Genomic DNA, 16,741 nt, shown 5'->3' on the forward strand with positions numbered 1-16,741 from the left:
AGACTTTAACGCATGAATAATGGAAGTGCTGGCCACCAAACATCCATCGCTCCACAGCTTTGTTTGAGTCTACCTCAGGTTGCATATTTAGTCCAATGAATAGAGCCACTTATGGAGTTTCTGCTGAAGTCAATGATAAAAACAGCCGCCTGCTGACATATGAAGGATCATCTCTGTGTTCACAGGGTGAGTGTCTACCTGATGCATGGCTGACTCTCCTGCCCAGTAAACTGTTAACACACTGTAATTTCAGATGGCCTACCACACCCACACAGCAGAGGGAGGGCTCGGATGAACAGATAGACCCATTCCGGCTGTTGACCCAAAGATCATAACTATTCATTGGCTGGTGTTGCTACATTATATCTCCAAAATAACATACAGTACTCTGAGTCCCCTGAAGTCCTGTAAAAGTATGTCAATTTTATGTAAAATGGTATAACGGTCTGTATAGAAACATACATCCAGAATAGACAGAAAATATGTAAAGTTCATTAAAAAGACAAAAAACATTAGACACCCCAAGTCTAAAGAAAATAAGGTTTACGGGGGGGGGGGGGGGGGGGGGGGGGGGGGGTTGTTTGTTTGTTTGTTTGTTTTCAATTTTTTGTTTTTTTTTTTCTTCCCCTTTCTGGTTATAGTATACTGTTCCTGTCTCTTTAATAAATTTTTATTCAGTTTTGTATCAAGGTTATTATTATCCAACTTTTGCCAAAATAGATGATAGATAGATTTGGAGGACCAACCAAGCACCAAAACTCACAAAATTTGGCACACATATCAGGCCTGGTGATTGTTCTTTTTAATGTAACTTGTAAATAACAAAAAAGACCATCGCTAGTGTCCTCTCAATGCAACACCTCAACTGAAGGCAAGTTTTCCAAACATGTATGAAATTTGGTACACACGTCTAGTAGCCCAAGACCTATGCAAAATTATTTTGGTACCTCAGCAAAAAGTCTGCCATTTTGGAATGATTTAATTTTTTGTGATTTCTTATGTATATACAGTATATAGATATACTAATCAAATTTGTTTAATGTGGTTAGCAGATTTTTCAGTCACATTGTGGGATCATGTGCAATCAAATCATTGGTCCATTTTTCTTCAATGAGAGATCAATTACTGCAAATGTTTACCTTGACCTTTTGACTGAATATGTGGCTGCTACCTAGGCCAGGTCTCCCCTGCAAAAGAGATGTCTAATCTCAATGGGACTTCCTGGTAAAAGAAAGGTAAAATAAAATAGATAAAGAAATATTGCACCACAACGGGATGACCCTCAACCAACCATCATTTTCCAGCAAGATGGTGCATCACCACAATAGAGTGCATGTTGGTGGGTTCCTAAATCAAACATCTCTAGACTGGAGGATTGGAAGGGATGGTCCAGTTCCCTGGAGCAAAAGATCATTGATGCTATTGCCAACATTGATGAGGCCATGCTACAGCAAACACAGCAAGAAATTGAGTACCATCTTGATGTGCTTCGTGCAGCTAATGGTACCCATATAGAGGTGTATTAAATGAGGCACAAAACTTCAAACTTACTGTAAACTGTACTTTTCATTTTGTAATAATTTCCACAGATTTGTCTATCCATTTGCTTTTGTAATAAATTAGTTAAAGTGTAAAGAGACTTTATGGACACCCTGTATTTCAGACCTGTGATGAACTGGTGACTCATCCACAGTGTACTTACCTTCAACCAGTGGTAACCACCATTGGCTCCAGCATTCCTGCGACCCTCAAAAGGACTTAGTGGTTGAGAAAATGAATGTATAAGCAACTAGAAGCACTCGGAGAGCGCAGACCTCCACCAAGGCTGATCAGTGGCCCCCCCTTTGGGCCCCCCCCCCACGCCAAGGAGGTTATGTTTTTGCCAGGGTTTGTTTGTCTGTCTGTCTGTCTGTTTGTCTGTCCGTTAGTGTGCAACATAACTCAAAAAGTTATGGACAGATTTTGATGAAATTTTCAGGGTTTGTTGGAAATGGGCCCCCCCCGTGGGCCCCCACCCCACCCCCAGTCACCACCAAAATTTAATCATTTCTTCCTTATCCCATTTCCAACAATTTCATCAAAATCTGTCCATAACTTTTTGAGTTATGTTGCACACTAACGGACAGACAAACAGACAGACAGACAAACAAACCCTGGCAAAAACATAACCTCCTTGGCGGAGGTAATTATAGATACATATCTATACCGCCAGTTATTGCCACTTGCAGCCTTATCTGTATTGTTTTTAACTGTTGCTGCAACTAATGTTGCTGCTGTACATGCACCACCACCTTAAGCTGTTGCTGTAGCTGCTGCTGCTGTATATTGCACATATTCAGAGGTTTATTTTATATTTTAGTGTTTTTTATGGTAGTTATTATTCTTTTCTACTTCGCTCTTATCTAATTTTTTTTATTCTATTCATTCATGCGCACATTGAGACCTAGGTAACTGTGTTGCATTCTGATCATGCCTAATGATTGAATGACAATAAAGCTGAGTCTGAACTTTAGAAAGTCTGAGGACAAGTTAATACGACTAAATCTATTAGCGCTAGAGTCCGAACTGATTGATGATGTACTGATTGCAGCGGTACAATACATACCTTTAACATCAATTAGAGAGTGTAACATCATGAAGAGTAAGTAAACAGAAAGACTTGGGCTATTATGCTACGTGACCTTTTTAGTATTGACATTAATTGATTTCTGCACCAGTAAGTTAGTAGAAATAGAAGATGGTCAGAGGAACAAAGTGGAAATAAATCCTAAAATGAATTTATATGTTCATGTAGTACTTGTTTCAGATATTTTTTACTGCAAAGCCTTACCATAGTACAGATTTGAGATCCCCTGATTAGTACATTATGCTTCATTTTTAATATCAACATAACAAGCACACATTCAGAAATAAAAGGAAAACTGCATTGATTAAAGTGTGAAAAGAGGAAAGAAAGAATGTAGTACTTGTAACAAAAGAACTGAGTGTAACAGTTATGGCTATTTAAGTTCAGTTTGGATTGCATTCGCTAATGATTTTTTCCGATTGATGACGGGAATTCTCAGCATATTTTAATACTGATTGTTAACATTCATTCTAAAATGTTTTATAAGTACACCCATGCTGCATCACACAGTAGTTTTTGTTTAATCTAAATGTTTTTTTTTTCTAAATGTGCATCTATATTGTAAATATGTATATATTATTTAAGTTTAAGTCTAAATTTATATACATTTTTGTATAAATGGCAGATTTTTTTTTTTTTTTTTTTTTGCTGTTTGTATTTAATGTTTCACACTGTATATTTTCAGCCTGTCTTCCCTGCATTTTATTAACTTGCTGCTGCCAATTGTGAAATTTCTCCATGGTGGGATAAATAAAGACTTGTCTCATCTTATCTATCTTATCTTAAATAATTTTTCACTATTGGTTTTAGTTTTAGTGTTTGTTTTTGTAGAATCATGGTTTAGCATTGATACCATCCAGGGGTAAAGCCATATTGAGGATGTAATTCTTCCCATAGAGCATTGCTGCATGAAAGCAGCAGCTGTACAAGCCCTAGTATTATCCCACTGACAATGGGCATGTCATCTGATACAGCTGGCAGGTCTGCATGGACAGCTCTGATGGTTCACTCCACCATGTGCAAACACTTCTCAAGGCTGGTGTGCTTCAGACATCCAACCACACAAATAGGTAGCCAATTTGTATGACATACAACAACATACAGTAGATTACCAGTCAGAGATGGAAGAAGTATTCAGATCCTTTACTTAAAAGTATAAAAAAAAAAGTAATTGAAAATACTAAAACAAGTTCTTCTGTTCAAAGGCAAATGGCAAAGTCTGGAAAAATTACCAAAGGTTTCCAAAAATCCCCATTCGTTAACATGTGGAAGAATGTTTATCAGATCATTTTATCATTAAATTTTTACTCATATCTTGGTTAAAACTTAACCGATTCACTTCAAATTTTTCCCATTTATGTAAAAAATTCAACTTTAACGAATCAAGGTCGCAGTAGATGGATTTTAACATTTCACATTTCCTTTTAAATACTGAATATATAGAAATCAGTCTTCCAGAATGATAAATATAACCAACTACATTTTAGAGTTTGCAGATGTTGCAGCTGTAGTTTATTTAGTAATAATTTATCACCGATACACTTCACTAATGACAATGGATCAAACAGAAAAGATAAAAAATAATGAAGAATAATAGATTCAATATTAAAAACTAAAAACATAAATTAATTTGACTTGGAGGTGACACACAATACTCATTGATCAGTATTTCTGTAGGGTAAGTTTATGAACTCTTAGCTGTTAATGTTTCCTGTATAATGGTATGTTGTGACTTGTTTAAGTGTTTTGGTGGATGTTTGCATACGCTCTGCTTTCAAATATTTGTATAAAATGGACATGGTCAAGTATAATGCTAATCTCTATGAAGGTGAAAGGAAGGTTGTCAGTTGTTTAATGAACTTAGAGCAGAATGTGGGAAAAAAAGAACATTTGAGCACAAAAGAAAAACCCTTGGAACATTATCACTACATCTACTCCAACCTTGAGGATCCCAGTATCTAAAGGTCAACACACTCTTGTCCTTTGGTTAACTGTGATTTAGAAGAAATCATTGTTGGAGGATGTTTCATGTTTGCATTCTCACCCCTTAAGAATGGTAACTGGATTGAAGATTCAGCATCTGGTATCTGGTGCCATCTGGTGTTAAATTTGCAGATTGTAACTAACAGAATACAGGGACCCTCCCTTTCAAGTGATAGAAAAAAATCATGCAAGTCCCTCATTACAGCTAGTGTTTGTTTAGTCCATGGACTCAGTATAAGGTATTGCAAACACAGTAATTCTTATTTTTCTGTGTTTATACTTTTCTGTGTTTATACACTATTAAACATAATTATGAATATAATATTCAACTTCAACTACATTGTCCTAAAACCCCTACATCTTTGACAGTAGACATTTAATGGAACCTGAAGGAATAATTAAAGGCTATGTTCATACTGCAGTGGAAAAAAAAAAATCAGCCTGAATCTGATCTCTTCTTTCATATGAGACTCAGATCTGTTTCTTCTTGACAGTGTGAACAGAGTGAATCACGTTCAGTCTGAATTTCTCAATTCTGATCCAAGCCACTTCCAAATGTGGTCCTGAATCAGATAGAATTGATTTTCTTCCTCAGTCTTAACATTCATTCATTTTCTGAACCCGCTTTATCCTCACTAGGGTCATGGGGGTCGCATGGAGCCTATCCCTGCTACTTACGGGGGAAGGCGGGGTACACCCTGGACATTTCGCCAGTTCATTGCTGGGCTGAACAATACAGTCTGAACAATCAGATCAAAATTCATGTGACTTTGCATCACGTTTAACTTCAATTCATCACAACTCTGCACTAGAGGGAGTCACTCACATGATATAAAGTAGTACAACTGTAACAAACATAAATGCAACAAGAAATGAATCCAAAATACCACATGTAATAATACAACACTGACTGGGACCTGTCACTGCGCAATTACTTTTGATATTCTATTTTAGCTTAAACGCAAGATTTTAAAAATCACAATTTTTATTTTCTGTGCAGTATTTTTACTGTACTAATATTTCTACTGAAGGACATGATCTCCACATTTCTACCTTGACTGCTTTCTTTTTGCATGTGGATTAGTGAGTAATTCACGTTGGAATCTGATATTGGCCACAATACAAAGAAATAATTGGAACAGTGAAGAAAATGAGAGCTGAGTGGGTAAATAAGAAAAGACTAAGTAGACAAAGACTACCAAGTACTACAAGATTATATTTTGGTACGTAAATAAACTGTCAAAATCAAGCCAGATGCTGAGGACCGATACCACTTGTAAAATACTCAGTCTACTGCCTGGGAATAGCCCATGAGGGCCATCATAACACTTTACTCTCTGTAACAAAGCACAACACAAGCAAAAATCACTTCAGATTAAGATAGTTTATGATCTTATTTTGAACAAGGACAAAACAGACAAAATACATTGACCAATCTGGTCCTGTAGAATGGGTGAGTCCATATTGATTAAGAAATGTACAGCTGAAATTATTTAACTTTAGGCACTTTTGTTTTTCCTTCTTTTCCAGTCTTGCCAGCTTTCTTGGTAAGCTTGTTTGGACCTTTTGTTCCTTTCTTAACAACAGCAGGCTTGGGTGCTTTCTCCAGCTGCTTCTTTTTGGGTGTTTTCTACATGGTTGAGAGGGAAATGAATCAATCATTTATCCTTGAATATCTAAATGTGTAAATTACCTGTTAAATCATTTAAACAGCTGCTTTGCGTACTGACCTCCAGTTTGGGCTTTTTGCTCGGGGTTTCTATGGGAACGAGCTGTGGAATTTCATCATCATCATCCTCTTTTTCTCGTTTCTCTGCTTCTTTCTTTCCCTTCACCTGTTTCTTCTCTGTAATGGTGTCTTTTTGCTTTATGTCCTGTGACTTGTTCTTCTTTCCCCGCTTTTTAGCTGCAACTTTCTGAAATTCACAGTTAAAGACTTGTAGAAGTTGGTTTCAATGAATGACACACCATTATGAACCCTCATCTCACCTTATCCTTGGGGGTCTTGGAGCTCTTTAGTGCCTCCTCCAACACAGTGAGAGTGCTCATGTCTGAAGTGTAGATAGGCAGAGCCACTGATGTCTGACTCTTCAAATGGATAAGCTTTATCATTGGACCTTTCTGTAAACGATCATTTAATAAAAAAGACAATTAAAATCAAACATTCCAAATGAGGAAACAAAAAACATGCGGAGCTGCTGGACTTACTGCACGAAGTTTAGCCACAAATGTTTGGATGGCCGCTTCGATGTTGTCTGTCACTTCATCAGCAGTCATGTCAGAGTGGGCAACACGAGCCATGCTGCAACACAGACCACCAAGCATTAGGGACACCAGACACCAAGGTGATGTTATTAACAGTATGATTTCAGACCTTCACACCTGGTCTGGATTCTGCAAAAATTCCAAAATTATAGGATGCTCAAAACCTCCCCTGGCATTAACCATGTCTATGGACATCCTCCAAAACGGTCCATCATTAAAGTTTCTGAAACAACCTTCTGTTTGAAAAACTGCATCCACTCTGAGTCACCCTGAACTCTAAGTTGATAAAGTACGAGTTGGGAGTTTCTAGCTTCATTACACCTCCTAAGACTTACAATGAACAAAAATGTAAACTTACAAATCTCTGAAACTCCTAGCAATCAAACTATGAAAGCAACAAGCAGATAGATCTATTCACAAAATACAGAACCCACTTACAAACAGTACTGAATCAGAATTGGGAATTATCCATAAATGTTTCCAAATTTTTATCAAACCCTGTACTCTCAACCCAAATTGAGCAATGAGCATCACACAGATACCTTCCTCTCTCACCTTTCTCTCCCTACAGTTTCTAATGAGCAAAACAAACAGTTAATATCAGAGATAATGGAAGAATAATTAAGATTGGCCATAAGAAAGTTAAAAGGAGGTAAATCTCCAGGAACGGACGGCTTTCCCTCTAAGTGGTATAAAGAATTGCAAGATCCCTACATTATTAAGAGCGTTTAATGACATATTGGAAAAGAAATCAATCCCCCCCCTCATGGAGAGAGGCTATCATTTCAGTAATTCCTAAAGGGAAGGATAAGTTGAATTGTGCAAATTATCGTCCAGTGAGTGTTCTAAATATTGATTATAAACTATTTACAGCCATAATTTCACAGAGACTTGAAAAAAATTCTTCCAGAGATAATACATATGGACCAAACAGGATTCATTAAACAGAGACAGACTCAAGACAACATTAGAAAAACACTGCATATTTTGAATCATGTAGTGCAAAAGAAAATAGAGACCCTTGTATTGAGTTTGCACGCAGAGAAGGCATTTGACTCGGTCAGGTGGTCCTTTTTATTTAAAGTAATGTCTAAATTTGGATTTCATCAGACACTAACTGACATAATTGCAGCACTGTACAAGAAACCTTCAGCTAGGATAAAGATCAGCGGAGACTTATCTGATTCATTTATTTTGGAAAGAGGTACAAGACAGGGGTACTGTGTCTCGCCACTCCTCTTCGCCCTTTTTATAGAGCCATTAAGTCAATGGATAAGGCAGAGTCCTGACATTACAGGAGTTCAGATGGCATCTGATGAACAAAAACTGTCCTTATTTGCAGATGATTTGTTGCTAACCCTAACTAACCCAACACAAACTTTAACGAAATTTATGAAAATGATTGAGGAATATGGTTCAATGTCAGGTTAAAAGATTAATATTAACAAAACCCAGGTCTTAACATTAAACTACAGCCCACCGAATGAAATCAGGAATTTGTACAGATGGAATTGGGAAGCAGAATCGGTAAAATATTTAGGTGTCATACTAACCAAAGAGTTTTCCAGGACTTTTGAGGCAAATTATGGCCCCCTAACAACAAAGCTAAAGGCAGATGTACAAGGGTGGAATGTGATCCCCTATTTAAATTTATATTCCAGAATAGAGTCAGTCAGAATGAACTTTCTCCCACGCTTGTTGTATTTATTTCAGTGGCTGCCGATCCTAATACCAGATAGGCAGTTTGTAGAGTGGGACAGATTAATATCGCAATATATTTGGCAAGGGAAAAAGGCTAGAGTAAGCTACAAAGTCCTGCAGTTGAAAAAGGAGGTCTGGGTCTTCCCAATCTAAAGGAATATTATCTAGCAGCAGAGCTAAGACCTTTAATTTGTTTATGCTCTCCATCATACAAAGCAGGTTGGAAGGACATAGAAGGTACATCAGTGGAAGGAATACCTATAATATCTGTGTTTATGGATAAAGAATTGCAAAACGAGTTAAAGGTACCAGGTGATTCGATGTTACACACAATGCTGGATTCCTGGAAAAAGATAGTTAAAATCTGTCAAATGGATAACCAGATCAAAATACTAAGGGGGTGCGCCTTTGACTCAGCATTTAAACCAAACAAGAGTGATGGGAGATTCAAAAGGTGGATCAGGAAAGGACTGACCACATATGACTCATTCATGCACAGAGGGGTGTTTCAGAGTTTTGAAAAACTTCAGAGATCTCATGGGCTGGAAAAGGATGACTTCTACAGGTATCTGCAGGTTAGATCTTATTTTCACCAGAATCTACGAGATACCTGGGAATCAGCTGGTCTTAATTTCTTTAATATGTTTTTATCCTTGTTGAAATGTGATTCATGCACCAAAGTTGTTTCCAGATTATACAATGGTATTCTGCTGTCTAAAAAGGGTGATACAGACCACATTAGAAATAAGTGGGAGAAAGAAGGAAATCTAGTTATACCAGCGGACAGATGGGAAGAGATCCTCAAACAACAATGGATGACCTCAAGCTCCAACAATTGGAGGGAATTCTGTTGGAAAAGTATTGTTAGATTTTTTGTAACTCCAGCCCAGAAAAAACATCAGGGCAGTGGAGACACCTGTTGGAGACTGTGGGACAATGAACACCAATCACTATCATATTTTCTGGAGTTGTCCAGTGATTAAACCATTTTGGGAACAGTTGTGTGAACATTTAAATCACATTTTTACTGAAAAAATTCTTTTTAAGTGTGAAGCCCTATACTTAGGAGATATTTCATGTGAGAACTGGACTCTGAAAGATAAAAAACTGTTGTTAATGCTTTTGGCAGCAAGTAAAAAGACTATCACTAGAAAATGGTTAAAGCCTGAAGCACCCACAACTGAAGAATGGATCGACATCGTACAGGACATTTACATTCTGGAGAAGTTGACATTTTGTTTTAAGGGTCAAAAGGAATCTTTTTTCACTATTTGGTCAAAATGGACGAACTATGTTAAATTTTTCATGGATGTGAAATGAATACATCAGTGATGTGAATACTTTTACATGTGAAACATTTCTGTTTAGAGTGATGTAAACATTCACACCTTATAGCAGGGGTCACCAGTCCTGGTCCTTGAGGGCCGGTATCCTGCATGTTTTAGACGTTTCCCTCTTCCAGCACACCTGACGGTCATTATCAGGCTTCTGCAGAGCTTGATGATAGGCTTATCATTTGAATCAGGTGTGTTGGAAGAGGGATACATCTAAAACATGCAGGATTCCAGCCCTCGAGGACCAGGACTGGTGACCCCTGCCTCATAGAGTCTTGTCTTTTCATTGAAGTAATGGAGTAAGCCCTCTCTTCCAGCCCACTTTTCTTTATTTTCTTTAAAAGTTCTTTAAATGACAAAAAATCTCGGATAAGCATTTTTTTTATGTGATGTGTAGAAATTTAACTGTGGAAGTAACAGAAGTTTTGTAAATTGTGCTTTTCCAAATAAAGAATTAAAAAAAAAAAAAAAATGTAAACTTACATACATTTTTACATACAACACATATATTTTTAATAGTACTAGGTAAGGCACAATACATTAAATTGTACACAGTTTATTTTCTAGATCATTGTGGTACACATCCCTGTCTGTTAGAACATGATAGTGGTGTCTGGCATTCGGGGACATTCATGTGGACACGATGGCGTCCGGTTGAAAGACAAGTTTCCCATAGAGCAACACATCATCTTCTCATAGAGCTGACAAGGCTGTCAACTGACGCCTGTGGAATATTATTTCACTTCTCTTCGAGGGCTACACGGAGCTGAGGGATGTGTGGACATCCCTGCATCAAGCATGAAATGGCATGTTCTTGCATGATTTGCAACATCTGTGTCATGGTGACATCTGATGAAATGTGACATTTTGAGGCGTCCTTTTATTGTGCTCAGTATAAGGAGTGTCTGAGTTCTGTTAATGGTATCTGAGCAGCGTCTGGACATGTCACACCTGTGTTGTGGGTGGAATCACTGGATCACTGAGCAAATGCTCACTCACAGAGATGAACACAAAGTCTGATAACAAATCAAGAGAATTAACCATGTTTTACAATTATAAGACATCATGAGCTCATTTTGGGCTGCATGTCTCATGTTACACAAATACTGTACTTGGGCGTTTATACTTTTGCTCAGTGTAGTTTGGTCAGCTCTTGATCTGACCACACCATGTACTGCAAAAAGCCTTCATAGATAGATCTAGGAAACAAATAGTGGATTTTTAAAGGCAGATATAATAATGATAATTTAGTGCAGAAAGAAATACCTCGTGAACTGGCTGATTGAGGCGTCTCGATTATGTTTGTGTCTTTGACTTCATTATAAACTGTCATATGAAGAAAAGTCTATTTTATTCACTGTTCAATGTCACAAATTTGTCTCATTGGGTTTTACAGTGTGTACAATGTACAGCATCCTCTGCCCTTCAAATCTGCTGCAGCTGTAGATCTGAACATCTAAGTCAGTTAATAAATTCCTAAATAAATCTGAATCACTGAACATCAATAAATATTAGATGGATCTAATGAATGTCGGTGAATTAAATGTGTCAACTCACTTTATGAATCCAAAAACTTAAACTCTCCATTTCAGGGTTAACAACATCAAAGGCATCTAGCAAAACTCTAATGCAAAAGTTAAAAATAAATAAATAAATAAGTACATATATATATATATATATATATATATATATATATATATATATATATATATATATATATATATATATATATATATATATATATATACACACACACACACACATACATACACACACACACACACACACAACCGGTCAAAAGTTTTAGAACACCCCAATTTTTCCAGTTTTGTATTGAAATTCAAGCAATTCAAGTCCAATGAACAGCTTGAAATGGTACAAAGGTAAGTGGTGAACTGCCAGAGGTAAAAAAAAAAAAAAAAAAAAAAAAGGTAAGGTTAAACAAAACTGAACAATAATGTACATTTCAGAATTATACAAATAGGCGAACAAGAAATGGGTTAACTACTTAAAGCAGTTCTGCAGCAATGGAGGTTGATCAAGCCTCGAAAGTTGGTGCTACCAATTCCTACAGGTGTCCCAACATTTCTGAATTACTTACAACCCCCTCTGTCTACATGAAAGTAGTGTTGGAACACACTTTGGTACCATACAGTTGTGAGCATTATTTGAACAGTATTGTACTGCAGAAAGTAGAGTGTTACTATAAAATCGGCAAGAAAAAGGCAATTAACGATAGAAGAGAGACAGACCATCATAACACTTAAAAATGTAGGTCTTTCCTACAGAGAAATTGCCAAGAAAGTCACGGTGTCAGTAAGTCCAGTTTCCTTCACCATCAAAAGGCACTCAGAAACTGGGGGAAAAGGTGACAGGAAGAGGTCTGGCAGACCCAAAGCCACAACAGAATCAGAAGACAAGTTTCTGAGAGTCAACAGCCTGCGTGATAGGCGACTCACAGGACAACAGCTTCAAGCAAACCTTGAAGTGGTCGTACTAAGCAAGTCTCAGTGTGTGACTTCGAGTTGCAGGTTTGATGGGTCGAGTTGCAGCAAGAAAGCCACTGCTGAGACTTCAGAATAAGAAAAAGAGGCTTGCCTGGGCCATGAAACACCGCCAGTGGACTACTGAAGACTGGAAGAAGGTGTTATGGACTGATCAAACCTTCAACTCAAAGTCTTCTCCTCACAGTTAAAACTGAGACTTTTGTTTAACCTCACCTTTTTTTCTTTTTTTTTTTTTTACCTCTGGCAGTTCACCACTTACCTTTGTACCATTTCAAGCTGTTCATTGGACTTGAACTGCTTAAATTTCAATACAAAACTGGAAAAATTGGGGTGTTCTAAAACTTTTGACTGGTAGTATATACACACACACACACACACACACATATATAATGTTTTAACAACAACAACAACAGAAACCAAAAAATTTATCAATATGGAAAATGATTAGAAATAGATGGAACAATTCTTTAAATCTTGTGAAAATGTTAACATTGCATAGTCACAAACTAATCAATGAATCATTTCGTCCTTCACACATGATTTAATCACTTGCCACCTTTAGCACTGCCATCGAAAAACAAACACAATCAACTATTGTAATAAAATATGAGAAGTACACTAAGACAGATATATAATGACTGACAACAATTTATATTGGAATTATTTTGCTGCATTTTAAGGCCGTATCCTGACAATCTGAGAAGCCAGCTGAAAGGTTCATCGCTTACTGCACACTTTAGATTGACTATTAAAGTCATCTACTGTGTATTAAAGGAGGAGCACAAAGTCATACTAACCTTAACTGAAATTTGTCCTGATAAAACACAGATTTAGAGCACAATTTCTGCATGCAATGATTTTGATCTAATTTACTTGGCGTACAAAGATCATTACAGTACAGGTATTCCATAATTTCACTGGTCCTCACTGTCACCAGCATTTACTATATCAAACAAAGATCAACAAACTTCTTTGAGAGGTATTACTAATTCCACGCAAAGACAATTCTTTAAACTTAGAATCATGCTTTGCTTTCTCAACAAAACCATTTCAAAGTTAGCAGGGTAAAACAGACACAGAAGAGTTGGAAAACTTACCAGCAGCATCCCCTATTGGAGATCTTCATGCTCGTGCCCTGGATCACTTTCTCAATGTCTCTGGCCAGATGTTTGCTCTGCAGGTTCACAGACAATGGCTCTCTGGTGAAGACAGACACATGCCCATTTACTGAAAAAACTCAAACACAGCTGATTGTTATGTTTCTCAATGCACTGCAAACAGCATACTAGCAAATTAAGTGGCAAACTAATTTACTTGGCTGAATAAGGTTAGCGTTGGCCTTTTTAATTAAAAAATAAGTGCAGCTTTGTCATTTTTGCCATTTGTAAATAAAACTAAGTCTGGTCATTTAAAAAATGTGTTTCAATTCAATTCACATGCAACAAAGTAGAAAGCACTGTGCAAGAATCCCAACTGAAAAAAGTAGCCCAAATATTAAAAATCTCCTTAACTTTTTGTTTGTGGTGTACTTATGCAATGACAATGTAGAAATAGTGTTATAAATAGTAAATGGTCCATTGAAAACTTTGGAAATTTAGTTTGGAATTGTAAAAATGTAAATATGATGTCAAAGATGAGTGACTGATTAAGCAATAAGAAATAACAACAGCTGCATCCCATATCCCCTACTACATATTTTATACTAATGTTCAGCATACTTTTGTTTAAATTAAAACAAGGAATCTTTCTGAATGCACTGCTGAGAATGTGAATACACTTCATGAAAGCTTCCTTGACAGTTGTGACCCTGTAACCTTGGTAACCAATCCATCTCATCCCTATCAGAATGCTGTATTACTATCGACTGTATCCACCCGTGTATATAATACCATAGACTGTGCTGACATGCATATTACCACAAAACACTGGCTTTGGGGGTCTGCTCACCTTCTGTTATCATCCTTTGTTGAAAAACTTTCATGACAATATTTTGAGTGTGGACTTTTGTCTGTTACTTTTTGATGCTAAGGCATATTTCTCAATTTAATCAGATACCAGTGCCACTGGAAAAACCAAGTAAACTGCTCTAGACTACAGAAACAGTGACACTGAGTTCTTACTTCTTCCTCTCATAGAAGTGTCTTCCGAGGTGTGAGGGCAGCAAGCGGCGGATACGGTCATCAGAGAGAAACAAGTCATAGTTTGCCAAAAGGCGACGTTTGGCTTCATATGGTTTGTACTCTGTCTTCAGCACCTTGAATGGGATGATCTGTCCCACAAATACAAAAAACATCATGATTCAAAGATGAAATACATGTGTATGTGTGAACTATGTGCATTGCCAAGAGTGGAAAATGTCTGGCTTTTATTTGTTCTACAGGTTACACGTTATGCTCTTCTTGTAACAAAAACCTGGTTAGTGGACTTAAATGTTTGAGCTTCATTGTAAATTCATAATGATGTCTGAACAGAGACTCACACTCTTATAACATAAAATCTGAGTTAAATTGTTTTTTTTTTTATTATTATTTTAACCTTCATTTAACCAGGGAAAAAATCCCATTGAAATTAAGAACCTTTTGTTCAAGGGAGTCCTGGCCAAGAGGCAGCATAAATATAAAGCACAGTTAAGGCAAGTGCTTACAAGTAGGATTTGTGGTGACACATATTTTGACACCAAATGTGATTTACTATGCAACTTTTTCCAAGTCCATTTTGGCAACCAATTGCCAGTGTTCTGTGATAAAATACAGAAAACTGGCTTAAGGAAAAAAGAAAACATGCTGCAAAAAACAGTTTAACTTTTGAAATTGGCACTATTTGCATATTTAAATATTACTGAAGAAATGTTTAATCAATTGTCATTGAATAGAGCTTATTGGATGTTTTGTGAGCTTTAAAAGAACAGACTTATGACAGTGAGTACCTCAGTGACGTTTTTGACTCCCCTTTCTTCCAACAGTTTTTTGTAAAACCTCTGGGTTTGTTCAGAGGTCATGTTGGGCTCGTCTTTGGTAAACAAGCAGACCTCTTCTGTGTCAGATCGTTGTCCATGGGCAGTGGGCTGAAGACAGGACAGGACAGTTAGGACACAAGGAAGACCACTGTCAAAGTCCTTAACTAAGACCTGCTGTCAGACGAGGTGAAAGGAACAAGGCGGCACCTCTGTATTCCTCAGTATGTGATACTCACATGCGGATGGTCTGGGGCTGTTTGGGGACCTTCCACAGCGTGAACAGCAAGGTGATATGTTGAGTCTCATTCAGAAGCAGGATGTCGGAGCTGGATTTGGTTTTCAGGAATGCTTGTAAGGCTTGGACGGCCTTTTTTACCTGAGGGAAGATTCAGTTCAAAATCAAAAAGAGCTACACAAACACACCGTCTATACGACGTCACACTGCTGACTATTGTACATTAGCTTCATGGCTAAAAAAGTTAGCAAACAACGATTGAGGTTATGTAACTTATCGTTGCTGCTAGTTTATATCTAGCTAAAAGTAATATCTATTACAGTAAGCTTCTTTCTTTCATCATGGCATGCTGTTATAGTTAAAAAGTAATACGACTGGAGAACACTTTTTACCTGAGCCCGGTCTATCGCAAGTTCTGTGTTTTCAGCCATGCTGTTTGCTTCACGTGTAGAGCCCTGGCGCATGCGCACTTCACACTAGCGATGTGTCATGCGCAGAAGATGCGCCTCTAGAGCCAATGGTTTGTAGTGAGTCCGAGGAAACTGCAAACAGAAGAAAAAGCGGCAGCCCACTTTTTTCTTATCTTTTTGCTGCTCAGTTCTGACTTTGCTCATCTCTGCTCACGGTGGAGCTTTGTTTCTATTTTATGTTTCTTATTAGATTATCTTTATTATCATGGTGGACATGAAGCCCAGTTGAGATCGTATCTTGAGGAACCCCTCAGCTGTGGCTGGTGTCAGACCAAAGCCTCAGTCTTCTCATGCCTGGTGAAGGTGATGGAGGGGAGACTGTGCATTGTAGAAACATCTGTTCCGTCTGAGGGAATCTTCTTGAAAACAGGGCAGATGGAATCGCATCAGCCCATCCAAGCTGAGACGTCTGATGTTTGTCAAGGCTAACCTGTACTGAGGACATTCATACTGTTTGGTTACTGAGTGTGGTTTTGCTTCTGTGGATTTGTTTGCAATGTTTTGTGTTCTGTCTGTTTTAGTGTAATTAAAAGTTTACATGTATATATATATTTGTGTGTGTGTGTGTTTGTATGTATGTATAAAGTAAGAATGCTTTTGTGGCAGAACAAATGCACAAAGGAAGCAATTATTAGGCTTCTCGTAAAAGCATTGGAGGGAAAAG

The 16,741-nt window shown here is 37.4% G+C and overlaps 1 protein-coding gene across 1 annotated transcript; it reads right to left on the reverse strand.

The window, feature by feature from the left end:
• Positions 1-5,679: 5,679 nt before the first annotated feature.
• Positions 5,680-16,076, reverse strand: LOC115439703 (ribosomal L1 domain-containing protein 1-like). Its single transcript, XM_030163647.1, is given in 9 exon segments — positions 5,680-6,239; positions 6,340-6,525; positions 6,599-6,730; positions 6,818-6,911; positions 13,514-13,615; positions 14,537-14,685; positions 15,343-15,480; positions 15,605-15,748; positions 16,000-16,076. Coding segments are annotated over 9 exon segments (1,158 nt in total). The 5' UTR covers positions 16,072-16,076; the 3' UTR covers positions 5,680-6,098.
• Positions 16,077-16,741: the final 665 nt, after the last annotated feature.

Source organism: Sphaeramia orbicularis, chromosome 19 (genome assembly GCF_902148855.1).
Source record: "Sphaeramia orbicularis chromosome 19, fSphaOr1.1, whole genome shotgun sequence".
Taxonomy (NCBI): domain Eukaryota; kingdom Metazoa; phylum Chordata; class Actinopteri; order Kurtiformes; family Apogonidae; genus Sphaeramia; species Sphaeramia orbicularis.